The following is a 26,171-nucleotide window of genomic DNA, read 5'->3' on the forward strand; positions in this document are numbered from 1 at the left end:
TTTACATTTATTTTTTTACTACAGCTATTTATAAATCATCTATGTTGTGTATTAACCTTGATTGGCAATCAATCAATAAAACTATAAAGCAATAATCTTAAAAGAAAGGGCCAAGTTTAATCGAGTAATGGGCTTGTTTTGACCATATATCCAGTATATATTGCCATTACTGTGTAATAAAAGTTATTATTGTTTAGACTTGGAAAATTGCAACTTTAACTTTTTTTTTTTTAAGTATAAAATATGACTAGGTTACATGTTGTTTTATTACTACCCAAACTGTTAAGACTTAAGCCCTGGCTCGTGGCTTTGTATGATCTATCTACCTATGGACTTATGCTTTTATGCATTTATTGCTCACAAAACTAGCAGATTTAATTTGAAATGCACCAACTACACGTGTGAAAACGTGTGAAAACGTGTTGAAGTGTCACAAAATTCAGAAATTTTTGTACATTATGGGATTATTATTATTTTTAATTAGGCCTATTGATCGCTCATCGTACAGAGGTCAAAACAAATACGATAATTATCGTACGTCTGACAACACGGACGTGCAGGGTCTCATAAGAGCCTCATGTTTGGCCCCTGGATGACCAACCACTGACTGCAGGAGGCGTGCTGCGTGACACGTGCGCGCACTCCACTACTGATAAAACCAGTCTTCGCTCAGGACTCAGGAGCGCGCTTCGAACAGCTGCAGGTTAGCCGCTTTAGTCAAAGGGGATCATCTATATATAATATATGTGTATGGATTATAATTTAAGACAAGAATTCCGATGTGGTAACTTTTTAGATTGTTGCACCATTAAAAAGTGTGATCCTTTGCTGTAGCCTACTAATTATGGCTCGTTTCCCAAGCATGGATGAAAAGGGTTCTGTTTTATATTTATCGCGTCTGCATCTGGAAGACTTGAGCTTGGATCACCTCACGGACAGTAAAAGACAACAAATCCAGCAGCTGCATCTCAATTACAATCGTTTTTCGTTTTTTCCACCTTCAGTTTGTTTTCTGTCCAACCTGGAATATCTGGACATCAGCAATAATGCGCTCACAGTCATACCAGATGACATTATGCGCCTAACAAACCTGAAGACGTTTGTAGCAAAGAACAATCTTCTGAACGAGTTCTCGTTCCCCAAAGAGTTTGAACGCATGCAGATAGAGACTCTGAATCTGAGTGGGAACAGGTTTGAGGACATTCCCATGCAGTTTCTCAAGATGACCACACTACAGTCCCTGTCACTTGGAGGAAACAGACTGAAGAATATCCCGGCAGAAATAGAGAAACTGACCAGGTATGAGTTTGTTTCTTTGTCTAGATATTCGTCCATCTCTTTATACAAAGACCCAAACTACTATATATATATATATATATATATATATATATATATATATATATATATATATATATATATATATATATATATATATTATTATTATTATTTTCAGTTTGACTTATTTTAATAAATCAGACTAAATGAAAATGAGAAATGTTGATTTGCCAACAATACAAATAAAAGTATTAAAAATATAAAATGGTTTGTTTTTATATTTTATTTTATTTTGGCTAACATTCATTTTATTGTAGTTAACTGTAATAACCCTAACATAGATACACTGCTTTAGGCTATGTACTGTATCACTTGAAGGCTGCTGAGACCCTTTGTACAGATTTGCATCTGGCCTGGGACAGTGTTACAAAACTAGACAGTAGTTGAATGCATTCCATGGCCTGGGGCTGGCTGGTGGGGCTTTTGGTTAAAAGACTAACCAATAGAATGGGAGAACTGCTTAAGTACTCTACAGCAAATAATTAAACATGACATAACAGTCTGTTTACTCTCAAGTTAATGATCTCTTGTTTCATTCAAACCTAGAAAGTTAAAATTAGATCTTCCTGTTTCATCATTGCATTGCTAAATTCTGTATTTACAGTAGATGAACTCTGACCATCCCGCTATTGGTGTGTTTTTATCCTCATTGTTTGCTTACCTCTACACTACAGTAATTCCGCTTTAGCTTTTCCCATACTAATATTTACATTTAAATACAGGCACATTCTCATTCAGGCTTTTTATTTTTTGGATTTAAACAAGATGAGAAACAAGTATTTTGTGCAATTTTACAGGTAGTAAATTTATAGGAATATGTTAGCGCATTAGCCTTAAAGCTGACACAAACTAAAAGCTACAAAACTTTGATTTTAATGTCATGGGTCTTCAACTTCTGACCTCTGTTATTTGATGCTACAGTCTAGAGATGCTGTATTTGGGAGGAAACCTCATCTCCTCCATCCCACCTGAGGTGGCTGACCTCACCAGTCTGAGATACCTGGTTCTATGTGACAATCGCATCCAAAGCATACCGCCCCAGCTCAACAAGTGAGATCTTTTGTTACTTACTGTATGTTGTAAAGTCAGAGAAGAGAGGTTATGTGATTTTTTTAATGGTATCATCTGATTTCTGTCCTTGCAGACTACACTCCCTGCTCTCTCTCAGTCTCCACAACAACCTGCTGACCTTCCTCCCTCGTGAGATCCTCAGCCTCGTCCATTTGCAGGAGCTCAGTCTGCGTGGAAACCCTCTTGTTGTGCGCTTCATCAAGGATATGACCTACGACCCTCCATCCCTGATGGAGCTGGCAGGACGCATTGTCAAGTCCCAGAACCTGCCGTTCAGCTCGTGTGACCTACCGTCCAATCTGATCCATTATTTAAACCTGGCCAGCGAATGTCCCAACCCAAAGTGTGCAGGTAGGGAAGGACTATTACAAGGCTGTTAAATCTGTCAAAGAGACATATTTAGGATAACAGTAAAAAATGATCTATATCCTGTGAGTATAACCTTGCTTTAGACAGCATCATGCATTAATAAAAGAATAAATATTCTGGATTCAGTACCAGTTAAATCCATTTGTCTTTTTGTCAGAAATAGAGCAAGTGCTTGCAGTGCGTGTGAAAAAAAGCTGTGAAAATGTATATAACTTTACACAGAAAAGATTAGTATGACACACCAACAGAAAACTTTCAATGTTTGCAAAAATGTTTGCGACTTAATTACTGAAAGTGAGAACTTCAATATTTACAGACTGAACCCATTCACTCCAAAATTTTAGATTTTTTTTTTTTTTTTTTACAAAAAGGAGGGAATTTTTGTGGTAATTGATATTATGCCACAATTGACCCCTTACAAAGACCCGCCCCCTTTAGTTAACGTTGCTATGTCCGACCAGCCATGGCGCTCTTACTCCACACATCATGCTCTCACGCAGTGAAAAATACTTTGCAGAGCAAAGAGAAAACTTACAACACGTCAACAGACACGACAGAGCAGGCCAAAAAAATCTCAGTTAAGAAATTATCACAATAAATAATGTTTTGTGGCTCTTTGACGTGTCGCGACAGATCGCTGTAGCGCCTCAGTTCAAGCAGCATGTGAACTGATCATCTCTTCCTCTTTACTAGTTATTTTATAAAATATAAACATGAACGAACATCAGAGGGTATCCTGTTTCAACCGTGGAAAGACATCTATACGCACAATTTTTCAAGTTCAAGTCTACCAACGTTAATATACTCCTCTGTCTGGTTTGTTTGTTGGACAAAAAAACGCAGATTCAGCGTTATGATTGGCCAGATCACCTGTCAATCAACGCATACTCCATGCAAAGGGTTGAATGCTGTTGACTGATTCTGTTGATGATTCTTAACTAAAACTTTATAGATTGACAAAGTTGCAGATTTTTATTGTTGTCTTTGACATGTTGAATCTTCACATTTCTCTGTATGTCTCCCATCATGCCTTCTAGGTGTTTACTTTGACTCTTGTGTGAGGCACATCAAGTTTGTGGATTTCTGTGGGAAGTACCGCCTGCCGCTCATGCATTACCTCTGTTCGCCGCAGTGTTCCTCTCCCTGCAGCTCAAACCCACAGAGCGACGCGGAGTCAGAGGAGGAGAACAGCGTCCCTGCAGACAGGCTCCAGCGGGTACTGCTGGGATAGGACAAACCTCCAACAGAGACAGTTACCTGCACCAGGATTTCCATTTAATGCTTAATGCTTCATGTTTTACGTAGGCCTATAAAATGTTAAAAAAACTTAGACTCAAAAGAGTTGGGTTTTAGAACACTTTAATAGTCACTCAAAATAAGAGCAATGGCTCTTTAATGTGATTAATACTGGTTTAAACTGTAAGTCAAACTTAAACTATTCCCACTAATGTTGCTCACAAGGCATCTGAAAATGTTCGCATCTTGCCTACAGTATTTCGAGTAGGTCAGCATGACACAGGCCAATCCTACATGCAATCAGAGAACACACTGACCACTTTGCACTTCTGGAAAATGTGATCAATACGTGAACAGTTACTCTTTGACCTCTTCTTTGTATCGACTGTTAATCTGCCCTAACTTTTCTGTCCAAAGGTCAGTTTATGGACTATGATGGCTACATCACACAATTTGAAAATGTATAGAAAGCTACCATCCATGAATTTTTTTTTTTTTTTTTTTTGTATTTAGTCTTATTCTCAGAAGTTTGGCTACATCAAACAGGTTTCAGATCAGTATTAAATGGTTTTCTGTCTCCAAGAGCTCATAATGGCCTTAATAGTAGACTAATAAAACATATATTATATTCCTTGATGATAACTTATCGGTAGTTTGTGTGTTTCTTCAGAGCACTAGTTATTATTATTTGAGTCAGTCTGACTATTTGATCATACGGTGATGATTATTGCATAATGTGTATGACTTGGAGAGTTTTGAGTCAGTGAGTTCACATCGAGATCTGACAGCTGCATTTATGACCAGTTTCTATCCACTCTTCTCTCATCAGCTAACACACTTACTGCAGATATAAGTCTTTTATCACGGTTTACGATCTTACAGTGACCTGACACAGATTGCAACAGCTCTGCTGAGATGAGGAGGGAACTCTCCATCTCTCTCTTTGGAATAATGGGACAGTTTGTTTTACAGAGGAATCTCAAAGGTAGGATGAGTCAGCACTTCTCCCAGCTTTACAGGTCTGACTCAACACATTTCAAAACACAAAACCGGGTTTAGAGAACTGAAATAAGAAAAAGAGTAAGTTTCTAGAACCACTCTGCTGTAAAAATAAAGGACACTGGCTTTTTTTTAAAAAGGTGTTTTGGGCACTGGCTTGGCCAGATTGGGTGACAGATAGCATAGCTTAAACATCAAGCTTGTCAGAAATAAATAAATAAATCATAAATAAAGCCTTGTGGATGGTAATGTTAAACACTAGAAAAAAAGAGATAAATAATGTAATCTAAGTACAGTGTTTCACAAGACCCAAGTGTAATGCTAATGTAACGTAATGTAATAACTCCAGAAGATTATAAGTGTGTTTTGGACAATAAGTCCAATGAGCCTTTTAATGGAGATGATTATCATACTTTTTGAAGTGTTATTTTAAAGTTCTTCAGAAACATAAACATCAACGTTTTGAATAAGTATTAGAACAAAACGGCAGGTAAGGCTTGAAGCATCAGCGCTCCCTGGTGGTCTAGTGGTTAGGATTCGGCGCTCTCACCGCCGCGGCCCGGGTTCGATTCCCGGTCAGGGAACAATTGTTTTTGCCCTACCTTGAACAATTCACTAATTCTGGAAACGAGATCTAACCATCCTTTGAAAACTCAGTGTAAAACAATGTTTTGTAAAAATGCGTAATTCTTTGGAGCACGATCTCGACGAAAGTGTATATTTCTCTGGCTTTCTCTAGATACATGGCGCCATCGCCTGGTCACCCTTTTAATATTTGCACATATTCGAGCCTATGATTTTTTTCCTCCTCGCAATCAGTTTTCCAGATATTAATATTATTAAGTAAAAAAAGTAAGTAAACAATCAAAAAAATAAAAAATAAACTTACACGTTTAAAAATAGTAACACATTTTAAAGCTTTACTTTTTATATTCTTTATTTAACTTATTTAAAATAAAAACAAAGGCTTATTTACCCTATATTTACATTTATGTACACTACATTTAGTTAATAGAAGTAGCAATAGATACTGCTTGGTCACTTTCCTCGAGGCCTTGTCACGTGTCCTCCTAATTAATATTCATGAGCTCAGCGTAGCGCTTTCGTAAATGCGCAGTGAGTCAAATGCGCAGAGAGCGGAAAAACAGAAATATGATTCATTGCGTTCATCAGGCTCAACGCTTATTTATGTCCTACTGCTGCGTCATTTAGTAAAACAAGTTAAGTTTTATCAAGATCACATCAGAAGCGCGGAAGTTTGCTGTCGTGTTTATGTTTGCTATGTTTGCTTATTTTTCGGTGCTTAACTTTGTAGTGTGACAGTGATGTCCGATGGCAGTGAATCCCGGAGATGCTGATGAGCTGCCGTCTATGCTCTGGGGTCTGGACCCCGTCTTCTCAGCGTACTCGAGACTCTACATCACTGACATCCTACAGATGAAAGAGTCCACACAAGTACCTGGTAGCGTACAACCAAGCAGTTTACCCCTGGCCCCTTTGATTTTCTTAACTGGATTTGTCTTGAACTACACGAGACTAATTACTAAAGCACTTTACTAAACTCTCTTCTAAACACATGTAGTCCCGCAACTTGTTGCTTTACAGAAACAGGAAAGTGTTCGCATTATTTGTCAGCTAGTTGTTTGTTTGTCAGGTGCTGTTTTTAAATAATAATACATAGATAAGAAGAATCTGTTCTTATTCTGTTGCCAGAAAGCTCCCATTTGACATGTGCATGTGATGTTTTGTAGGTGTTTATTTCTACAAGACTCACCCAATCTTCAAGGTGGATGTACTGGGGACGGTTGTTTACAAGCGAGAGAGAGAAGATTTCTACTGCTATGGGGGTCTGGAAAAACACGTTTTATTTATTATTGTTTTTATATTTCAACATTAAAGTGTAAACATTTTAGTGTTGCCTTATTGAAAATAAAAAGAATATGCATTTAGCAGAAGCTTTTATCTAAAGTGACTTAACGTGTTACCTGGGAATTGAACCTACAACCTTGTGCTGCTAACGTAATGCTCTACCACTTGAGCCACAGGAACAATTATTAGGTCTACATTTTGTAAAAATAAACAAAAACAATAATGAAGTAAAATATATTCAAAGTATAGTTAAGATATAATTAAAAATAAAAATCCAAAAATCTGTTATCAAATAGATCACAACAAAAATGAGTGGGTGACAGTGTCTAGTTGGAAATTTTCTTTGTTTCTCCATACATATTTGCACTTGACTAGTAATTTTGCTTTTGTTTGTGTGTTATCTTGCCCTGGGAACCAAGTGACCCAGGACTTTACCTGAAATGGGCACTTGTTGCACCTGGACTTACTCTTTCTTGTCTATTCTCCTTCAACACACAGTGGATGATAGTACTGGTGTCATAAATTGTCTTTGTTGGAAAGATGAGAAATCTAGCGATCAAGGAGGATCAACTAAATGTAAGTTATGAAAACTCTGACACAACATTAGTACCATTACGTAAATATTGAATCACCAAAATAAAATAAAATAAAGCTATAGAAAATATATGTAATGGACATTAACCCATTATAAGTACTAATCCAGTGCTAATGTCAATACAGCCAGTGACCCTAGCGGATCCTCCAGAGGATTTAACATTGAAGATGAACTCAGACGTCTGAAGGAGGCTGAACAGAAGAGCACTGTGCTGGAGATCGGAGACCTGCTGAGGGTACGAGGAACCGTCAAAACCTCCAGGGATGCGAGGGAGATCAGCGCCACCTCCTTCTGTGAGTCAAATGTTCAAGAATTCAGATTCTATTCTTAGTTTGTTTAATCATTTAGTTTGAGCCTGTTTGTAAAACTGATGGAATCAGTTATAATTATTTTTCTGTAATCATCACTCTGTGTTTAGACAAAGTAAATGACCCTGCGATGGCGGTGCAGATCTCACGTATGTTGGAAATGCCTCAGCTGTACAGAAAGTGCTATGATCAGCCGTCCCAGAAGCCAGGAGATGACCTGGGCGGCACAGAGTGAGTCAGACAGAAAGATTGTGATATCTAGGATCTTACACCACAAAGACATTAACCTAATTCTGTTTCAGGGGAAAATATATGCATAAATTGAATATGCATGATAAAAATATGCACAATGGAAAAAAATGAAATAATAATTGTGTGTGTATGTGTATATATATATACACACACACACACACACAGTGACCTTCATTTTTTTCCACAAATTTTTATGCTGCAGCCTGATGTTAAACTGCTTTAAATTACTTTTTTCCCAGACATCAATCTATGCACCATAATGCAAAGCAAATAACAGGTTTTTAATCTTTGGAAATTTATTAAAGATAAAAAACTTAAATAAATAATTCCATTGCATAAGTATTTCTTTTACATGTATGCATTTGGCAGATGCTTTTATCCAAGGCAACTTGCATTCAGGCTATAAATGTATTAATCTTTCTTTAACCATGCATGTTCCCTGGGAATTGAACCCACAACCTTTCATACTGCAAACACAATGCTCTACCACTGAGCCACAGGAACACTCACATTATCTCTTGAACTTATCTCAGCAGCATTCATTTTGCTTGTAAATGTTACCACAATTTGACTGAATCTAACCTGTGGCAAATTCAATTGAATGGATATGATTTGGAAAGGCACACATGTCTTAATAAAATGCCTGTAAGCTGAGAATGCATATTAAGCAAAGACCAGACCCTGAAGTCAAAAACTGCCAGTAAAGCTCAGAGACAGGATTGCATCAAGCAACACACCTTAGGAAGAGTTCAGAAAAAATCTGCTGCATTGAAGGTTCACAGAGGCTTGTAGCCTCCATTATCCATAATTGAAAAACCAGGGCTCTTCATGTATGCATGTGTGTGTGTGTGTGTGTGTGTGTGTGTGTGTGTATATATATATATATATATATATATATATATATAAAAATTTTTCATATGCTTAAAAACTTACAAAAATGCTTTCTGTGCTTCTACATTTTATTTACAGAGCAGGTGGTTCCTCACGTTTCCACTATTTGCTATCTCGGTCCGTTCTCACCCTTAAGGAGTTCTTCTTAGAGAAAGAGGTTGCCAGGTTTCGTCCATATGATGTTGAGTTCCTCTTACATCCGCTGATCCAGAGTCCTTCAGCAGAACAGGTGCTGGGCCTGACCTTGACCTCCGTTATACTCAGATAGATAGATCGATAGATAGCCTTAGACTTTATTGTCCCTTTAGGGCAGATAGATATGCAGATTTAGCATATGCAAAAGATGAATGCATAAAGCTACCAAAGTAAACTGTCCTTGTTCAATGTCACTACGTTTGGCTGGACTATAACAAAATCTAAGAGCCAGGAATAACTTATGGTGGGCACGGCAGGGAGGACGTGTTGTGCTGTTTGATGGCAGCAGGGAGTGATCGTCTGTAGCACTTTTATGAGATGCTGCTAGACTGGAAATTCAAGGACGGCAGCATATGGTGATGAGAAGTATACTAATGAGAAGCTTAACAATATCTTCCTTAGTAGTCAAATGAGAATGTGCATGAAATTAGCATTTTATTTAAGTGTTCTTTGTTTGTTGGAAGATTTTGGGCGGTGGAATTGGTCGTTTTGAATAATGCATGACAGAAATGTGATTCATTGTTGAGGTGACTCATCCATCGTAAGGGTTTTTTTTTTTTTTGTCTAAAGGAGTCAGATCAGCCCGGGACGTCATTTGCCACACAAATTCGAAACCTTCTGAAAGAGACTCTAAGCGTTCTCCAGGAGGAGGGACAAATATTCCGGAAAATACGGGCACAGGATGAAGTCTACAATGTATGTGCAATGGTTACACACACCTCTTAGCAATTACAGCCAGTGTTAAGGTTACCTCAGGAGACTCTGAACAAAATTAAAGGGATAATGTCTAAGATTTGCTTCCTACACATGCTTTCTACACATCTCAGGACTGTACCACTGGGATTTTAAAATAATACTTAATGTGGTTTAATCACAACAGAAATGTTATATAACATATAATGTGTAAAACTAGTGTAAAATAGAATTATATTTTCATTGCCTGTTTTAGGTAACAGAGCAAGACAAAGATCTTCACACAGCGATTAAGGATGTTTTACGAGAGGATACCAAAAGGGAAAAATGTGAGTGGTTTTTTTTTTTTTTTTTTTTTTTTTTTTTGCGTGCTAGTTGCAAATCACGTTATTAATATTATTAAACTTTAATAATATTTGTTTTTACACTAGACTGCATTCTCAGGTCAGATTATTTAGTATAATAAACTATATATCTGATGTTGTTTTCATTTCAAATAATAGTTTCAATTTGAAGCAGTATTAATTTTTGTACATTTATTACAACATTATTACAAATCATACCCATACATGAGTAGAGGACCTTCCTCATATGCATTTTTTCCTTCTTCTTTTTGGCAGATGCTGAGAAAGGATGCCATGTCCTGCATATTTTGTCCAGCTTGAGGCAGCGCTACAGCCAAAATCTGAGTCGAGAGGTGCTGGAGATTGCCCTGACATTTTTAGAATGCAATAGTGACATAATAAGCACAAAAGAATCACACTATACTGTTTTGTAGCATCGTTTTTTTTTTTTGTTGTTTTTTTTAAACATAAAATATAATCAAATTGTTAAAAACAATCATGAAGACCTGTTTTATTTAAATCATTAAAGTCAATTTCATAATTTATTGTTTTTATTTATTTATTTACTATTTTCCTCCATATGGTTCATCAAAAGAAGAGCATACAGACATTCAGTATTTACGTAAGCATTATTCTTGATGCCAGATGATCTCTTTAAGAGATTAAACATATAATTGAGTATTTTTGTACTGTTTAACCCAAATGTAATATCCCTGTTAAAAAGATTTTATAATAATAATAAGAGCTTGATGCAACCAGCTCCCTTTCGCTTTCATTATACGGTAAAGAGTGTCCTGGGCCCATATTCTTAAAGTTTCTAAGAATCCTCTCAGAAAGCTCCTAATTTATCTTAAAAGATTTCTACGTAGGAGTCTTAATTTAAGAGAGATTCACAATCTGAGAGCGACTCTGAGCGTGGAAAAGACAAAAACATTTCTTAATGAGGAGGCGGGGCTGACCCTGCTGCTGGGTATGACACAGCATTTTAAAGACTGTGATTGGTTGGTTGTCCAAGAAGGCAATAAAAGAGCGCTTTTAAGTATAGGCTCTGTTATAAGCCTTCACTTTGAAATTATAAGCATAATTCTTTGTTTAACCACACTTAATGTATGTGATTGGAAATGAAAGTGATACAATAAGGTAATTGTGTGATCACTTTGCTTATAGAAGGTTGTGTGCTGCATTTTTTCCAATTAATGTAATTAATTTCTGGTGCTTTGGCATTTCTGCGCTGTGTCGGAGATGTTAGCATCAGTCTCTAATAAGAGTCACAAACATGATCCAATCCGTGATACAATACTGAACATATTTCTTTCCCCTCTTGGTGTTTTGTCAAATTTCTCCTCTGCTAAAGAAACTATAACGCATCTTAAAAGTGCTCATCTGTACTCCTAACAGTTTTGTACCTTAAGGCTCAGAAAGCTTAATGCTATCTAAATTACTTTTTTTCTTTACTATTAACTTTTCTTTAATTTTAAGAGCAAACACCCACACTTCTAAGAATTTTCTCAGAATTTTGTTACTATGAGCAGCTCAAGATTTTTCATGCATACAAGCCCTGGGTTTTTATAGTGGGTGAGTTAAATGGGGTCGTTTGAAACTGTAGTTACACTCAACGGCCTAAAGGGGTCACTGTGAGCTGTGAGACACGTCACTGTCCATGAGCACATCTGAATCTGTGCGCGTTCAGGTTTCTGTATGCTCAGTGGAAATATGAGTAACAGGAATCACGTCTCATACTGTCTGTGATTTTTTTTTAGATTATGGAATAGCTGCGCAGCTGGCTTTTATGAAATTTGTTTGCATGCATATATAGACTATTCAGATTTAGCATTTATATGAATGGATCGTTTAAAAAAATATATCAAATGCATATCTGGTGTGTGACATGGTTTTATTAGAAACAAGTTCGGCTACTGTATTCTTTTCTCACACAGTTTGCCTTTAAACAAGCCTAATCAAACAAACAATGCCTGGTCTGTAAAATCCAGCCATGGTCCTTTTTTTTTTTTTTTTTTTTTTTTACGAAGGAGTACAGCGCTATCAACACTCGTCTCGTATTATTATTATTATTATTATTTTTTTTTTTATCTCCCTGTAGAGGCTCTTAAACTGCAACAGAGCCCTTGTCAAGAAGCCCAGCCCCATTGCCCAAATATCCCAGTGTGTGCGCGCGCTTCCTGCGAATGCCTTGATGAATATGACGTGCGCCGCTCACGTTTGAGGAGAACCCCAAGACTTCAGCTTCACTACTGTAGTCCACACAAAGGACGCGCTCGTGCCTTTATGACGCGTCGATCCGGATTCCAGAATGACACTGTAGAACGCGTCTCGATTCGAATTCAGCTGGGACGCGGCGGTTCGCGAATCCTCTCTGCGTTCTAAGAGCAATGGATGCGGGAATGTGCGTTTCCTGCAGGCGGATATAAGTTTTGCATGATTTATTACTCGATCTTCATTTCTACATTACGTCAGGGGGGAATAAACGGACTGATTAAACAGAAGCACGGGCCCGGGGCAACAATCGTTTGCAGTCACCGAGAAGAGGAACATCGATATCATTCGTGCAAACGTCTTCGTGACTGTCCATTTAATTCTATAGCTGTCTGATTACTAGCCGTGCTCCCGAAGCCTCTGTTTTCACAATGCAGTTTAGGACAGTTTTGGATGTAAAAGTGGTGGATGTGGAGAAGAGGAGGAATCCATCCAAACATTACGTGAGTTGGCTACCTATTCACCTTGCGTCCTTCTCGAACCTGATCTTGAGATACAGAAAGACGCATCTGGATCACGATAAAGAGCATTTCTGCAACGTTATGACCAAATACTTATTGAGCTGGTCCTGCGTTTTCCTTTAAGAGTCAGGTTTTTTATCATTAGCCGAGATGAGCCAGAGAGTTTGATTTTTAATGGAAAATAACACACATACTAACCACAGACGTTCGTTTAAGATTTAAAACGACAACAAATAAATTAATAAAGTACCGAAAATAATTAACGTACCTCAGATTAACACCTGCATACGTACTCGGTTATATTCATTTGGCAAATTAGTCAGTAGATTTAGATTTCTATGTAAGATTCTGAAGGGAATGTCAATAACATAATCACAATTTGTGAAAACGCTATGAACATGGAAAGATAATCCAAAACTATGTTTTGAAGAATATTTGTGCATCTAATGATCAGTGGCGTGCGTGTTTTGTCGTCAAAAGTTATTCAACTCTCTGTCACGCCCCCTTTTCGAGCAATTTAGGCCACATCTTCAGTGACAGATTCTGGGTTCAGTGGCCCGAACAAGTGCCCATTTATGGCTGGAGTAGAATCTTATGTATTTCCTGCAAAAGATGGACTCTGCAGCTTGTTTTAAATATTTATGATGATACCACTTCTCGAAAACACATGCCTAGTTCAAAGACTAAAGACTAGTTCAACATAGAGTGAATGTGGGCAATGTTTGACATAATGAAAATCTGTCCCATTTTCAACCTTTACACAAAAGTCCAGTGCTTTTTTCTTATTGAATACAGCATTTTCATTACTAATTTCATCATTAATATAACAAGTGCAAATGTATTTTTAAAAACTGAATGAGTTGAAGATTTATTTGTGTTTTGCATATCCCTCCCTTGTGTAACTCCATAAATCTGTGTGAAACCCAATGATCACTCATGATTTGAGAATGATCATCCAAAGAGTGTCTTGCACTTCAGTGGAAGCAAATACGTCTGACCTACAGTACAAAGAGTTCAGATGTTACCAGTTGATTAGTGGCCTAGTACAAAATCTTGGGCCTAAATATTGATTCATTTTTCATATTCATCATAATCAAGCATTGTTTATTTCCAGGTATTAATTAAGACTTAAGTGCATTAGAAACGTGTGAAGTTCATTCCAGCTTGAGTGCATGTTCAACTTTTAACACTTTTTTTTTTATTAAAGTTTTTAGCCAATCCAACATCATTCTGAATTGATTGTACATTTCAACAGCCTTGACATTCTTCAGTAGTTGAGGCTTCATGTTTTGAAGAGCTTGTTTAACATGGGCCCATTTCTCAATCCCCTTACCACGAGGGCTGCAGAGCTGTTCTCAGATCAGCATTAGTGCAGCATCCTCCCCCATAACTTCCACTGGGAGTCATTTGCTTTGCCACAGATTCACTGCATTCTCTCCCGAGAGCGTGGTTCTTCAGAAGATGCATGGCCTTGTATCCCACAGGCTTCCACATACTCTGGAAAAAGAGCAAAAGAGAAAAGCAGTTGTTCAGTCTCATTAGTAAATAGTTTATCAAACAGGCGGCTATGCTTTCCTTTTGAGAGAGAGAGAAAAGGAGGAGGTGAAATGTGAACCCACATGCCCTTGTTTTGATCCCCAGGAACGGTCTGACTTCCTCTCTTTGAATGAAAGCTTGACTGTATTTACAGAAAGGGCAGAAAACTCCTTTATACTCTAGACAAGGTTCTTACTGGCTTTTACTCTGATCTGGGACAAGTTTAACGTGCATCGGTAGGATGATAAAGAGTGTATTCACAACCGCTTCGGAAAAGGAGTGCAAGTTTGTCATCATTAGTCAGCTGAGAATTTGAAGTAGGACTGAGTAAAAATAGGGGGTCATACAATGGAAAATGTCATGCTTCCAGACAGGAAGTGAGCACTGAAACCCTCCTCCGAAGGTGGACAGAATTGCTTCTATTATGTCTTTGTGGGAATCGTGTGTGTGTGTGTGACATGTTTTCTCACACACTCACTTCATTAGCGAGCACTGGTTCCCAACAGAGCCCCACATGTCCGAAATGTGTTTGTGTGTGTGTGTGTGTGAACCTTCCACAAAGCTGCCTTGAGGCTCTCCCTAGACAATCTGCTGTCTTGTCAGCTTTTGTATATGACACATTTCCTTGGCTGTTTCCATCTGTTAAATCCTTGTCATAGGCCACGACAAGACGTTCATGCCACAACATGCCATGAATCAGGATTGTTTGCCCTGTTTAATGGCTATTTATTTCTAACACTTTAGTTCAACCTGAAATGAAAGTTCTCTCATCGTTTACTCATCCTCCTGCTGTTCCAGGTGTTTTAGATTATCTTGTTTTCAGTGGAGCACCGAAGGAGATGGTTTGAAGAATGCTCGTGCTGCTGTCTTCCATATAACAGAAGCATATGATGATCAAGCTGATTTAAAAGTCACCTACTATAAAAGTTGTCCATAAGACTTGTGTGCATTATTCCAATTAGCCATATTATACTACTGTAAGGTTCACAAACAGACTTTAAGATTCTAGGTTTAAATAATATTGATTGTTTAATAGAAGTAAAGCTCAATCCACAACATTTGTTGCAGAATGTGGATTGCTACAACAATGAAAATTTGATTCGCCCCTTTGTTTTATATATAACAAAAGGAAACTAAAGTAAGGTAACCTACAATGGAATTAAATTGGGCACATTTTCTATTGCTTGTGTAATATTTGAGCTGTCAAGTTGTGTTCTCCATTTTTGTGATTGTTTTAAGGTCGCAGGTGTTATTTTGTCAAACAGTAAAGTTGCGTGCACGCTATTCTTCAAAAGTTGGGAGTTTTTGTTGAATGAATGAATTTTTGAATGAAGTCTCATGCTCACCAAGACTGAATTCATTCGATCAAAATACAGGAAAACTGAAATATTGTGATATATTATTATAATTTTAAATTTATGTTTTTAAACTTTGTGTTAAAGTGTAATTTATTCCTATGATTGCAAAGCAAAATGAGCAACATCATTACTCTAGTCTTCAGTGTCACATGATCCTTCAGAAATCATTCTGATTTGCTGCTCAAGAAACCGTTATTATTATCATTTTTGGAAACCGTTGTTCTTAATAATGTTTTTGTGGGAAACTGTGATGCTTTTCAACAGAATAAATATTTTGTAACAATTTAAAAGTCTTTTACTTTGTTATTAATTTAATGCATCTTCGATTTTTTTTTTTTTCGAACAGCAGTTTACACAGAATAAGGAAGCCTTATGTTTTTCATACAGCAGCCATGTTAACATGCATGTTATTTGCATTTTGTGGCCAAACCTTTGAAACAGTGATCTGCTGTAAGTGTCTCTTTTAATTTTTTGGGTAGACTGTCCCTTTAAACTATCCCCCCTCCCTCCTCATCCCACACACATCTTATACCAGCACTCGCATACGTTCATGTACTGATATATGACTCCCGCTGCATCCTGCCTGTCTTCAATTTCCGCGTTTTCATTTCCCCTCCTCCTCGCTTGTTCCTTGTCCAACATGACATCTTGGAGCAGTAAAGCTCATTGCTCCTTTCTGAAAAGTTACTCTCTGCCCGCCGCCAGTTGCAGAGCAAACGCTATTGCTTTCAATGCAGCTTGATTACATCATAGAGAACAAATGATGCCCGAGCTGCCGGTGACAACATGTGTGGGCAGGAAGAGAAGCTCTGCCACAGTACAGCAGCCTTCATAGGAAATGGCTTTCTCTCTCATAGTAACTAATGATGTCGTCACCCATAAAGAAAAATTATCCCACCAAGCGGTTTCCTGGGATGCTTTATCAGAATTGTATCTCAGTTTCAATGCATTCTAAATGTTTCTATGTTGCTCGAATGATGTGAACTAATGACTTGTTTTGTTTAGCTTTTTATTGCCTTGGACACTGGGCCTGGCTTTCTCAAAGGGCTCTATGATGAAAGATGGGATTGTTGAGGAGGTTTGAAAGGCCACGTAGGTGTAATGGAGCTGAAAAATAGCAGTACAGTGTTCACTCGCTGACAGTTTTGTCTGCACACCACCAGTTACAACATTCAGACGCATAAGATCTGGCGGCTTGTCTGACTTCTAATAATCAGAATTCGTCGGATGATATTTGACAGTTTGCAGATTATCAGTTTGTTACAGTTCCTAGAACTAGCACCGCGTCCTTGTCAGTGGATAACAAATGTCATCCGCTTTCACATATTTTTGAGGTTCAGATGAAGTGGCTTGTACCAGGTTGCTCTGAAAGGCCAAAGGTTTTACGCCTAAAGTTGATGTGTACGCTGAGTTGACACTTTTTTAATCTGCAGTTCTTCAGGACACAATGCACACTCGAGTTCCACTTCCTGTACCGCATCCCCTGTGGAAGCAGGAATGTGCGTGTGTGCATTTGCATGTAGGTGTCAGGCAAAGTGGAAATGACCAGAACATAATGCAAAGGAAGTAGAGAGAGAATGGGTGTCATATGGGTTTGTTCATTGTCGATCATAATGCTCAGTGAGGAGGATCAGAAAGCTCTCTGCCTTGATCTACATATTGTTTAATTAATGATTTATAGGTTTATCACTTCCTGTGGGAAATTTCCTTTCCAGAATCCCATTACCAGTGGACCCGCCTGCAGTTACACAGCTTAAACTGTGCAGTAAATGCTCACCCCTTGAGACCTGGACTTGGAGCTATTGCCAAATTTGCTGTGATAGGAACACATACTGTACTTAGCCTTTGAGTTTGTTGGTGTTAGTTTCAGTCAGTGTGTTGAAATTTGTAGTTTGCAGAGGGACGAAATGATGTGGAAATAGAAAAATTAGGGCTGTCCATTTATTTCCAATTGATTGTGTACAGCTTTTTAATTTCATTTTAATTTTTTTTTGTTTACGGAGTACACGAATAACGTGAAACATAATTTCCAAACCATTTTTATGTCTATTAGATTTAACTATTATTTTTTATTTTCTTATCTTTTCTTTTTTGTAAATGAACAATTTTTCTTAAATTATTTTATTTTATTTTATTAATTAATTTGTATTTAGTTAATTTTTTTTATTTAGAATTTGAAATGTATTTAAATTATTAATGTTTTTATTTTTTATTTATTAATTGTTTTACAGTGTGCACCTATGTTTCACAATAATGCCAGAAAGATGAATTTTTTATGAATTTTACATTTTATTCATTAATTTGTATTTAAATTATTTTAAAAGATTTTAAAATTGTAAATTTATTTAAATAATAATATTTTTTTATTTTTACAGTGTGCACCAGTAATATTTCACAATAATGCCAATAAGATGATTTAGAAAGTAAATGGTGTAAAATTGTATGGATTTTAAGTTTTTTTCCGTTACTATCCATCCCTCTTGTCAGTTGTGGACCCCAGCATAGGTGATGTTATGTATATTTGCCTTGGCCGACACATTGTGGGTTTGCTTGGTTTATTAAAAATAAAACCGTACGTGATATAACATCCTAACTTCAACTAATGTCTAGACAAGATCTTAAACTAGTTGCTCAGCATAGAAATGTTGCTGTTTTCACATCACAGATCTGAACTATTTAACCAGCTGAATAAAATGCCATTTTGTGGCTATGAATGCACCATGGTTGGAAATATGGTAGATGGATAGACTTTTATGTGTCTCTTGAAATAGTCTCTTTAGGCGGGGTTGAGTTATTTAAGTGGTCAGGCCTGTACTTTAAGCCCCACCAAGACTTCAAGCTTAAAACCTTTTCATCCTTTTTCCTCATGACAAATCTGAAGACAAGACGACTGCTTTTCAGTAAGTTTCTCTGGCTCTACTTTTCATGTCTACCTCTTATTCTGAAACGTGTGCTTCAGCTGGACATGCTGAAGTCTGTTCTGCTGATGGAAATTGAATGCATGATTATAAGGAAAGCTTTGGTTTTTGATGAAATGCAGAGTTTTGTTCTTTGGTCTTCCAGGACACTTCCTGCTCGTATGATCAGAGTGTTTGTGCTGACTTTGGTTTATTTATGAGCAGTATAAAATGTGTGTGGCCAAATCTTTTGAAAGTTTAGTTGAAGTTTTTAATCAGCGGGTGATGTGCTTTGTTTGCTGCCACACTTTGAAGATTATTGTTGATTCTGCAGGTATTGAATTGCTTGAAGAAGGCTTTTGTGTGGCATCTCTGCATCTCATTGGAGACAGAATGAGGGTTTTCTTCTTGGAAATGACAAGATGGAGTGTAGACTGAATGGTTGAATGTGCTCTATTGCTTATATATGCATATTCCGTGTCTCTGTGACGTTCCGAAATCCAGCTGCTTTTGTCTTAATCTTGTTCCCTGACTCCGTCTTGGGATAATTATTTGGTAGAGGGAGGTCTCCATTGTGTTACGTCTGTTCTTTTATGTCTAAAGATTTTGAAGAACACTTGAAATCAGGACTCTTTGTTGTGTTCTTTTCAACAACATCAATGGATATAATCAATCCAATGCCAGAGAACAGATGTTATATTCACTCGTTTTTACCAAAGGGAACATTTTATTGCTCAGAGTTTGACCTTGCTTAGATCAAAAGTCTTCATGGAATTCTCATTATTTAAATATCTCTTTCCATATTTGTTTTCTAAAAATGCTTCGGAGGAATATGGATTGCATGGCTTGGTTTGGTTTTGAGTGAATTTGGAGAGAAATGTTTGAGTTTTTATTTTTGAGCAGAATTTGAGACACTGTCTAGATCCTGTCTAGATCCTTTATTATTAATTAATTATTATTATTTATAACTATTACCAATTAATACAATAGGTTGTTTTTAATATTTAGAAATAATACATTTTTGTAAAATAATTACAATAGTAATGTTTTAATAATTAAAAAAAAAATAGTATAATGGTTGTTGAATTAATTTAAATGGGCTGAACTAAACCACTTCATGTAACAGTAAAAATAAGCAAATGTGTGATTACATATTCTTGGAGTTGTTTTTACTCTTGGGTGTGAGCGTGGATCAACTGGTGTCTGTAGTTACAGTGTAGAAATTTAGTTGCTCGTTTAAAACCCCACTGCACAGTCCTATGTTGTGGGTGGTTGCTAGGGTGTTACTACACAGTTTCTAAGGTGTTGCTAAATTAAAGAGATAGTTTGCTAAAAAAAAATGAAGCTTCTGGCATCATTTACTCACACTCTACCAAGTTTGTTTCTACTGCTGAACATAGTATCTTCCCCATGCCATTAAAGTCAATGGCTACCATCTATTGTTTGGTTACCAGCTTTCAACAGCTGAAAGAAATGAATACAGGCTTAGAACAACATGAGGGTGAGAATTTAATTTAGGGTGAACTGTGCTTTTAAACAGCAGGTCAAAAACTTAAATTGAATGACCAGGTGAGTTGGACAGAGACTAGAATAGAAGTCTGGATCATGGTTTAATAAAGAGGCTTTACTTGTGGTGGATGTCCTGTTGGCTTACTCTATTCTGTTTCAGAGCTATTTTTGCTCTCTGGGACAGTGATATTTTTGGGCGTGGGCTTTCAGCAATCCTGTTTCCATTGTGGTTGCCATGAAGATGGTGTCAGAGATGTGATGAGTTTGCATCGTGTACACACACACACACACACACACACACACACACACACACACACGAGATGATTGAGGCTGTTCTCTGTGGTGAAATTACATATTACAGTTGGGCAGAGAAGGGCAGAATCAGCAACCATACATGCCAGTCCGGTCAGGGGTCTTTAAATAACTCCTGTAGGAGTTACTCACACACACATGGAGTATCTTTTTACCACATGCTTTCAAAGAAAGCCTCTCATGCACTCTATCTCACACATTCGCATGCTTTTCTAGGCACGTGGTGTGTGATAAGCGTGTATGTGTTTGGTTAGCTGCACACACACTGTGGGAAGCAGCATGAAGCCGTTTAGTCAAGGCCCTTTCCCAGCATTCTGCTAACAGAGGAGGCACTTTAACCTGGCACAATGCAAATACTCACAAGCGTGTAAGCCGTCTGTCTCACAGCACAGATCAGAGCGTCCTCTATCTGTCTCTCACTCTCTCTGCAGCTCCGCCACAAACATCTGCCTGTTTCATATGATAGCAGACATATTTCATTATGATGCCGCTTCCCACTTTATGGTCCATGACATAATCTTTGATACATGACAGACTATGGAGATGAGGTAAATCAAACGATTTGCTTGTCTAATAATCCAGCCCAGACTCAGTTGTGCTAAACATTGTGTGAGAAAAAAAAATTTCTTATCTTTAAAAACAATCTATTCCTTTTTAACCAGAGGCACCACAGTTACTGCAAGAAATGTTACTGTAAAAAAATTTAACTGATGAAATCGTCAATGATGCTTGTCTGTGCAAAACTTGGCGCCACGATGTTAAGGCTGTTAGCGTTCTGCTATGTGTTTGTAGGGTGAATGCTAGTGCTTTGGACATGTGAAAGTTGTCTGAGTATTTTTATTTCACATTCTGGATCTTGTGTTTATATTGAGTTCTAGAATTATCAATGCCTTAACAAAATCTAATAAAACTTTCAGATGTTTTGCCACAGTGTTAGAGGTGTTAGGGTGTTCCTGTGTAGATGGGTCTCTTAAAAAATTAACCATGGCTTAATCATAGTAAACGTGGAGGAATCATAGTTTTTCAGCATATTGCATATCAACTGTGGTTAATTTGTGGTTACCATGGTCTAGGTGCAAAATCTGATGCCACAATGCAATGTTTTTTTTTTTCTTTTCTAGGTGCAAAATGTTGCATCACAGTGTTGCTATGTGGTTGGTAAGCGTTCTGAGTGATTGTTAGAGAATTACTTTATGGCCTTTCTAGTCAATGAAATGGCTCTGCCATTTTTTAAATGTCTGTGACTGTTTTCAAAACTTCCCATTTTTTACCGTTATATAGCAGATTATTTGTGGAGACGGTCATTTGTTATGGTATCTGAAACCATAGTGGACATTATTGAGTGCACTTATTCAGTCCCACAATGCACCTCAATAACAAGTGTGCAACCGAATGGCAAGACACTAGAGAACACCAATGCACTGTGAGTGTTGAATGAATTCCTGTGTCTTGATGCCATCCACAGCACTTTTGGTGCACTTATTGTCCGAATTCACTCACTCATTTTCATGCACTCTTTTAAAGGTCTGTATTAGTGGAGTAATGTAGGAAATAGTTAATGAGAGTATATGGGGTGATTTCAGATACATCACATTTTTTGTGCCCATTTTATCGTTTGCCAGAAATGTAATTGTTTAGATGATAGCACACCTCTTCTGAACAAGCTACATTATTTCAGGTCTCATTCATGTTTTGTATGACAAACATGATGAGTTAACTAAGTGCAGAATTTAAATAGTAAGGTTTTTGTGTGTGTGTGTGTGTGTTTGAAAAAAGTGAGCAGCAGAGATGCTTGCCTTCACTAGCAAATAGGGTAACTTTTTTTTTGGTGGGTGATGGTAATCAGACATGCAAAAATGTGGCAATGTTTATTGATGTATTAACTTTTTCACATCTATCATCTAACAAGCCATTTTTACACATACACATTACACTTACTATTGTGCTTCATAACGCTTGTTGGGGGATTACAGGAGATCACTAAAGATCACAGCAAATCTCCAAAGCTGTTAGATCCCATGTGTCACAAATACAGCTTCCAGATGCTTCTCTTTCCAGGATCAGCTCAAACATGCTGCTCACACCGGAGAAGACCTTGAACAGGTTTGACGTGACTGGGTTTACACCCTGGAGAGATGCTGTCAACACACTGTCCTGCAGCCCATAGTTGGTGGGGCAATTTATTTGAAGGATTGATGCTAGAGAGCTGTGGTCAGAATATCATGCAGAAATGAGCCAGTAATAGACTTATATACTTAGAAGATGCGAGGAAATGTGCTGAATGTAAATCAAATGTCTTGCAGTTAAAAAGTAAAAAGACTGTAATTTGTCAGGTAGTCAGTCTGTTTATCCCAGTTATGGATTGTTTTGATTGGCACTGGAAACTGAGGTGGAATGGAAACCCAGGTTTCTTTGACAGTGGCCTTCAACTCATCTGCATTGTTTGGTCTCTTGTTTCTCATTTTCCTCTTGAAAATATCCCATAGATTATCTTTTTAGGGTTCATGTCTGGTGAGTTTGCTGTCTAGTCAAGCACACCAACACCATGGTCTTTTAACCAACTTTTGGTGCTTTTGGCAGTGTGGGCAGGTGCCAAATCCTGCTGGAAAATGTAATCAGCATCTTCAAAAAAGCTGGTCAGCAGAAGGAAGCATTAAGTGCTCTAAAATTTCTTGATAAGCAGGTGCAGTGACTTTGGTTTTCAAAAAACACATTGGACCAACACCAGCAGATGACATTGCACCCCAAATCATCACAAACTGTGAAAATTTTACACTGGACTTCAAGCAACTTTGTCTATGAGCTTCTCCACCCTTCCTCGTCTGAAAAGAGGACTTTGGACCACTGGGCAACACTCCAGTCCTTCTTCTCCTTAGCTCCTTGGTTCAGCAAATTTCTTGACACATCCGTGTGTGATGGCTCTTGATGACTTGACCCCGCCTCAGTCCATTCCTTGTGAAGGTCACTCAAATTCTTTAACAATCCTCATAAGGCTGCAGTTTTCTTGATTGGTTGTGTAACTTTTTCTTCCACTCAACTTTCTGTTAACATGCTTGGATACAGCACTCTGTGAACAGCCAGCTTCTTTGGCAATTGATGTTTGTGGCTTACCCTCCTTGTGAAGGGTGTCAATGATTGTCTTCTGGACAACTGTCAGATCAGCAGTCTTCCCCATGATTGTATATGCTAGTGAACCAAACTGAGAGACCATTTTGAAGGCTCAGGAAAACTTTGCAGGTGTTTTGAGTTGATTAGCTGATTGGCATGTCACCATATTCTAATTTGTTGACCATGAATTAGTGGTTTTTTGTTAAATGTGAGCCAAAATCATCACAATTAAAATAATCAAAGACTTAAATTACTTCAGTCTGTGTGCATTGCATTTATTTAATACATGAATTTCATAGTTTGAGTTGAATTACTGAAATAAATGAACTTTTCCACAATATTCTAGTTTATTGAGATGTACCTATATCTACATTCATATGTCTGATAGCACTGTAGGGTGTAGTGTAATTTATATACTATATATAATATATAATATATACAGTATATATTATTTATATATACAATTACAGTTACATTTGCTTATTTATTTTTTCAGTTGTCATTAATTTATTTTGTGCTTTTTCAAAAAATATTATTCTTTAGGTTTAGTTCATTTTTATTTCATTTTTATTATTATTACTATACATTTTCTGTTTTAGTGCTTCAAATTAAACTTTTCTGTTTTAGTGCTTCAAATTAAAATTTAACTTTTTTTTTATCTAATATTTAGTTATTTAAAAATGTTTTTAATAATTTAGTTAACAATAGTAACTTATTTTGTCAAGACATAAAACCCCTAAACCTTAAGTACAAGTGGGTGGAAGAAGTATTTATTGAATTTTTTATACAATGTCATTCAAACCTCAAAAATAATAGTCTGTATTAGGAGTGATTTTAACAAGGCAGTGTATCACAAAAGACGGATCACGCATGTCCTGCGTTTAGAGGACAGAGAAAGCTGTCCCATCCACTGCTCAGTGGAGGACAGAGAACAGGAGTTCCCCTCATCTCTGAGTGCTCGGTTCCACATGATGTTGTATTGTCTGTTGATGGCCTTGTGGAGGAACGTCTGATCTTTGTTTCTGTTGCAGGACAATAGAGCTGGGTTTGTTAGCAATTGTATATGTGCAGGAAATACTTGTCCCTGATTATACAGTGTTGTTTCCTGTACACGCTGTGAAGTCATCATTACATATCTTGCGCTTAGGTTAAATTTAAATAAACTGAGTTTAGATGTGGTTAAATAAAGTACATTTGCATATTTAAAACTTCAATCTGCTTTCTAACCCATTTCAGAGCGTAGTGACTTGCATAGCTAGAAGCAATCTTTATTCTGAAATCATCATAGTTTATACCAAAATGTGTAACTAAACTGTAGAATAAATAGTAGTGTTTCTAATTGCCTTCTTTGTATTTGTATTTTTCTCTTTTCAGGTGTATCTCATCAATGTCACATACTCTGACTCCACATCTCACATCATCTACAGAAGATACAGTAAATTCTTTGACCTTCAGGTAGGCTTACTTAATTTTAACAGTTGCAATCTCTCTCTGTCTAACCTCTCTTACTTTTTTATGATTTTCTCGGGTATTCACTTCAGAATTGAGTTTAATGTCTTTTTAATGTCGATCTTATGCAAGCCAGGGCTTAAGTTTACATGCCTATTTCTCCCTCTTTCTCACTTCTAAATGTGCTTTATTAGCATGACACATTAATAATGGTTCATTTTTATTCCCAAAGCAGTAGCAAGTTAGAGGAGAATGAATAATAAGGAGAAGAAAGAACGCAATATGAGTCTAATGCTATTTAATGGCGCATGCGTTACAGGCTGGAGCCGAGTGGTTATGCTGAATGACATTTATGGGTGTATTTTACAAATTAAAGTCTAACTCTGCGACAGAGCTCTCAGGATACCGCCGCCAATAACAGTATTTGCTTTGGAAGCAGAAGGGAGGAAAGACAGCGTTCACACCCAACCCTTCAGGTGCAGCGAGGCCCCTCTGTAAAGTCTGGAAGAAAGAGTGTGTGTGTTGTTGTATGAGGATGTGTGTGGGGTTTAGATGACTGTGCACATTTAGTTGCAGTGTAAGCATGTGTCTATGAAAATGTCTGTACAATTGGTATAGTACAGGTTTATTTACATTGTGTCTATCACTAAAAAAGGGTTAAAGGTTATATAGCATCGTCATGTTTTTAGGACATGTACAGCGGTATGTGTTGTGTTTTTGGATTTACACTACTGTTCAAAAGTTTGGGGTAGTGCGAGTTTAAAATAACTGTTTATTATTTGAATGAACGATGGCAATATTGAATTTCCAGCATCAGTACTCCAGTTTTCAGTGTCACATGATCCTGCAGAAATCATCCAAATATACTGCTCAAGAAAAAATTCTTATATTATTATATGTTGAAAATGGTTATTATTATTATTTTTTGTATACGTTAGATTTTTTTCATGATTCTTTTATAAATATAATTTTTTTTACATTTTTAAATAGAAGTTTTGTAAAATTATCTTTATTTTCTTAACTGTCAGTTTTGAGTGATTTAATGCATCCTTAAAACTTTCTGATCCTATACTTTTTAAAAACGAATTTAAATAAATATATCATGGCAAT

General features: G+C 37.1%; 3 protein-coding genes, 1 long non-coding RNA gene and 1 other non-coding gene across 12 annotated transcripts in view; 4 read left to right on the plus strand and 1 right to left on the minus strand.

Annotated features, from left to right (window-relative positions):
- The first annotated feature begins 657 nt into the window (after positions 1-657).
- On the plus strand, positions 658-4,514 carry LOC113073978 (leucine-rich repeat-containing protein 58-like). Its single transcript, XM_026246671.1, has 4 exons — positions 658-1,299; positions 2,257-2,385; positions 2,480-2,757; positions 3,813-4,514. Exons 1-4 carry the CDS (start codon positions 845-847, stop codon positions 4,004-4,006), a joined length of 1,056 nt encoding a protein of 351 aa, XP_026102456.1. The 5' UTR covers positions 658-844; the 3' UTR covers positions 4,007-4,514.
- Positions 4,515-4,866: 352 nt separating this feature from the next.
- On the plus strand, positions 4,867-10,680 carry LOC113073979 (CST complex subunit STN1). 3 transcript variants are annotated; one of them, XM_026246674.1, is made up of 10 exons: positions 4,867-4,996; positions 6,326-6,472; positions 6,762-6,857; positions 7,378-7,455; positions 7,600-7,767; positions 7,893-8,013; positions 9,004-9,154; positions 9,691-9,816; positions 10,070-10,142; positions 10,434-10,680. In XM_026246674.1, exons 2-10 carry the CDS (start codon positions 6,343-6,345, stop codon positions 10,589-10,591), a joined length of 1,101 nt encoding a protein of 366 aa, XP_026102459.1. In that variant the 5' UTR covers positions 4,867-4,996; positions 6,326-6,342; the 3' UTR covers positions 10,592-10,680. The 3 variants fall into 3 exon arrangements, with proteins under 3 accessions (XP_026102459.1, XP_026102458.1, XP_026102457.1); XM_026246673.1 differs by lacking the exon at positions 4,867-4,996 and adding an exon at positions 6,137-6,230; XM_026246672.1 differs by lacking the exon at positions 4,867-4,996 and having other exon boundaries at positions 6,137-6,472; positions 10,434-10,679.
- On the plus strand, positions 5,523-5,594 carry trnae-cuc (transfer RNA glutamic acid (anticodon CUC)). The gene has a single exon. It is a non-coding gene; the product is annotated as a tRNA-Glu (tRNA).
- A 1,628-nt stretch (positions 10,681-12,308) lies between the features above and the next one.
- The window catches only part of LOC113073980 (SH3 and PX domain-containing protein 2A), an 83,031-nt gene continuing 69,168 nt past the window's right edge, over positions 12,309-26,171 (plus strand). Inside the window, exons 1-2 of one of the 6 annotated variants that reach the window (XM_026246679.1) lie at positions 12,309-12,874; positions 24,987-25,067. In XM_026246679.1, coding sequence (XP_026102464.1) covers positions 12,803-12,874; positions 24,987-25,067 — 153 coding nt within the window. In that variant the 5' untranslated portion in view covers positions 12,309-12,802. The remainder of the gene's footprint in view (positions 12,875-24,986; positions 25,068-26,171) is intronic. The other 5 variants (XM_026246681.1, XM_026246675.1, XM_026246677.1 and 2 more) reach the window with 5 other exon arrangements.
- Positions 14,068-15,879, minus strand: LOC113073982 (uncharacterized). The gene is made up of 2 exons (XR_003280576.1): positions 14,512-15,879; positions 14,068-14,389 (listed from the first exon to the last, which is right to left on the minus strand). It is a non-coding gene; the product is annotated as an uncharacterized LOC113073982 (long non-coding RNA).

The sequence above is a fragment of the Carassius auratus genome, unplaced genomic scaffold (genome assembly GCF_003368295.1).
Source record: "Carassius auratus strain Wakin unplaced genomic scaffold, ASM336829v1 scaf_tig00013390, whole genome shotgun sequence".
Classification (NCBI taxonomy): domain Eukaryota; kingdom Metazoa; phylum Chordata; class Actinopteri; order Cypriniformes; family Cyprinidae; genus Carassius; species Carassius auratus.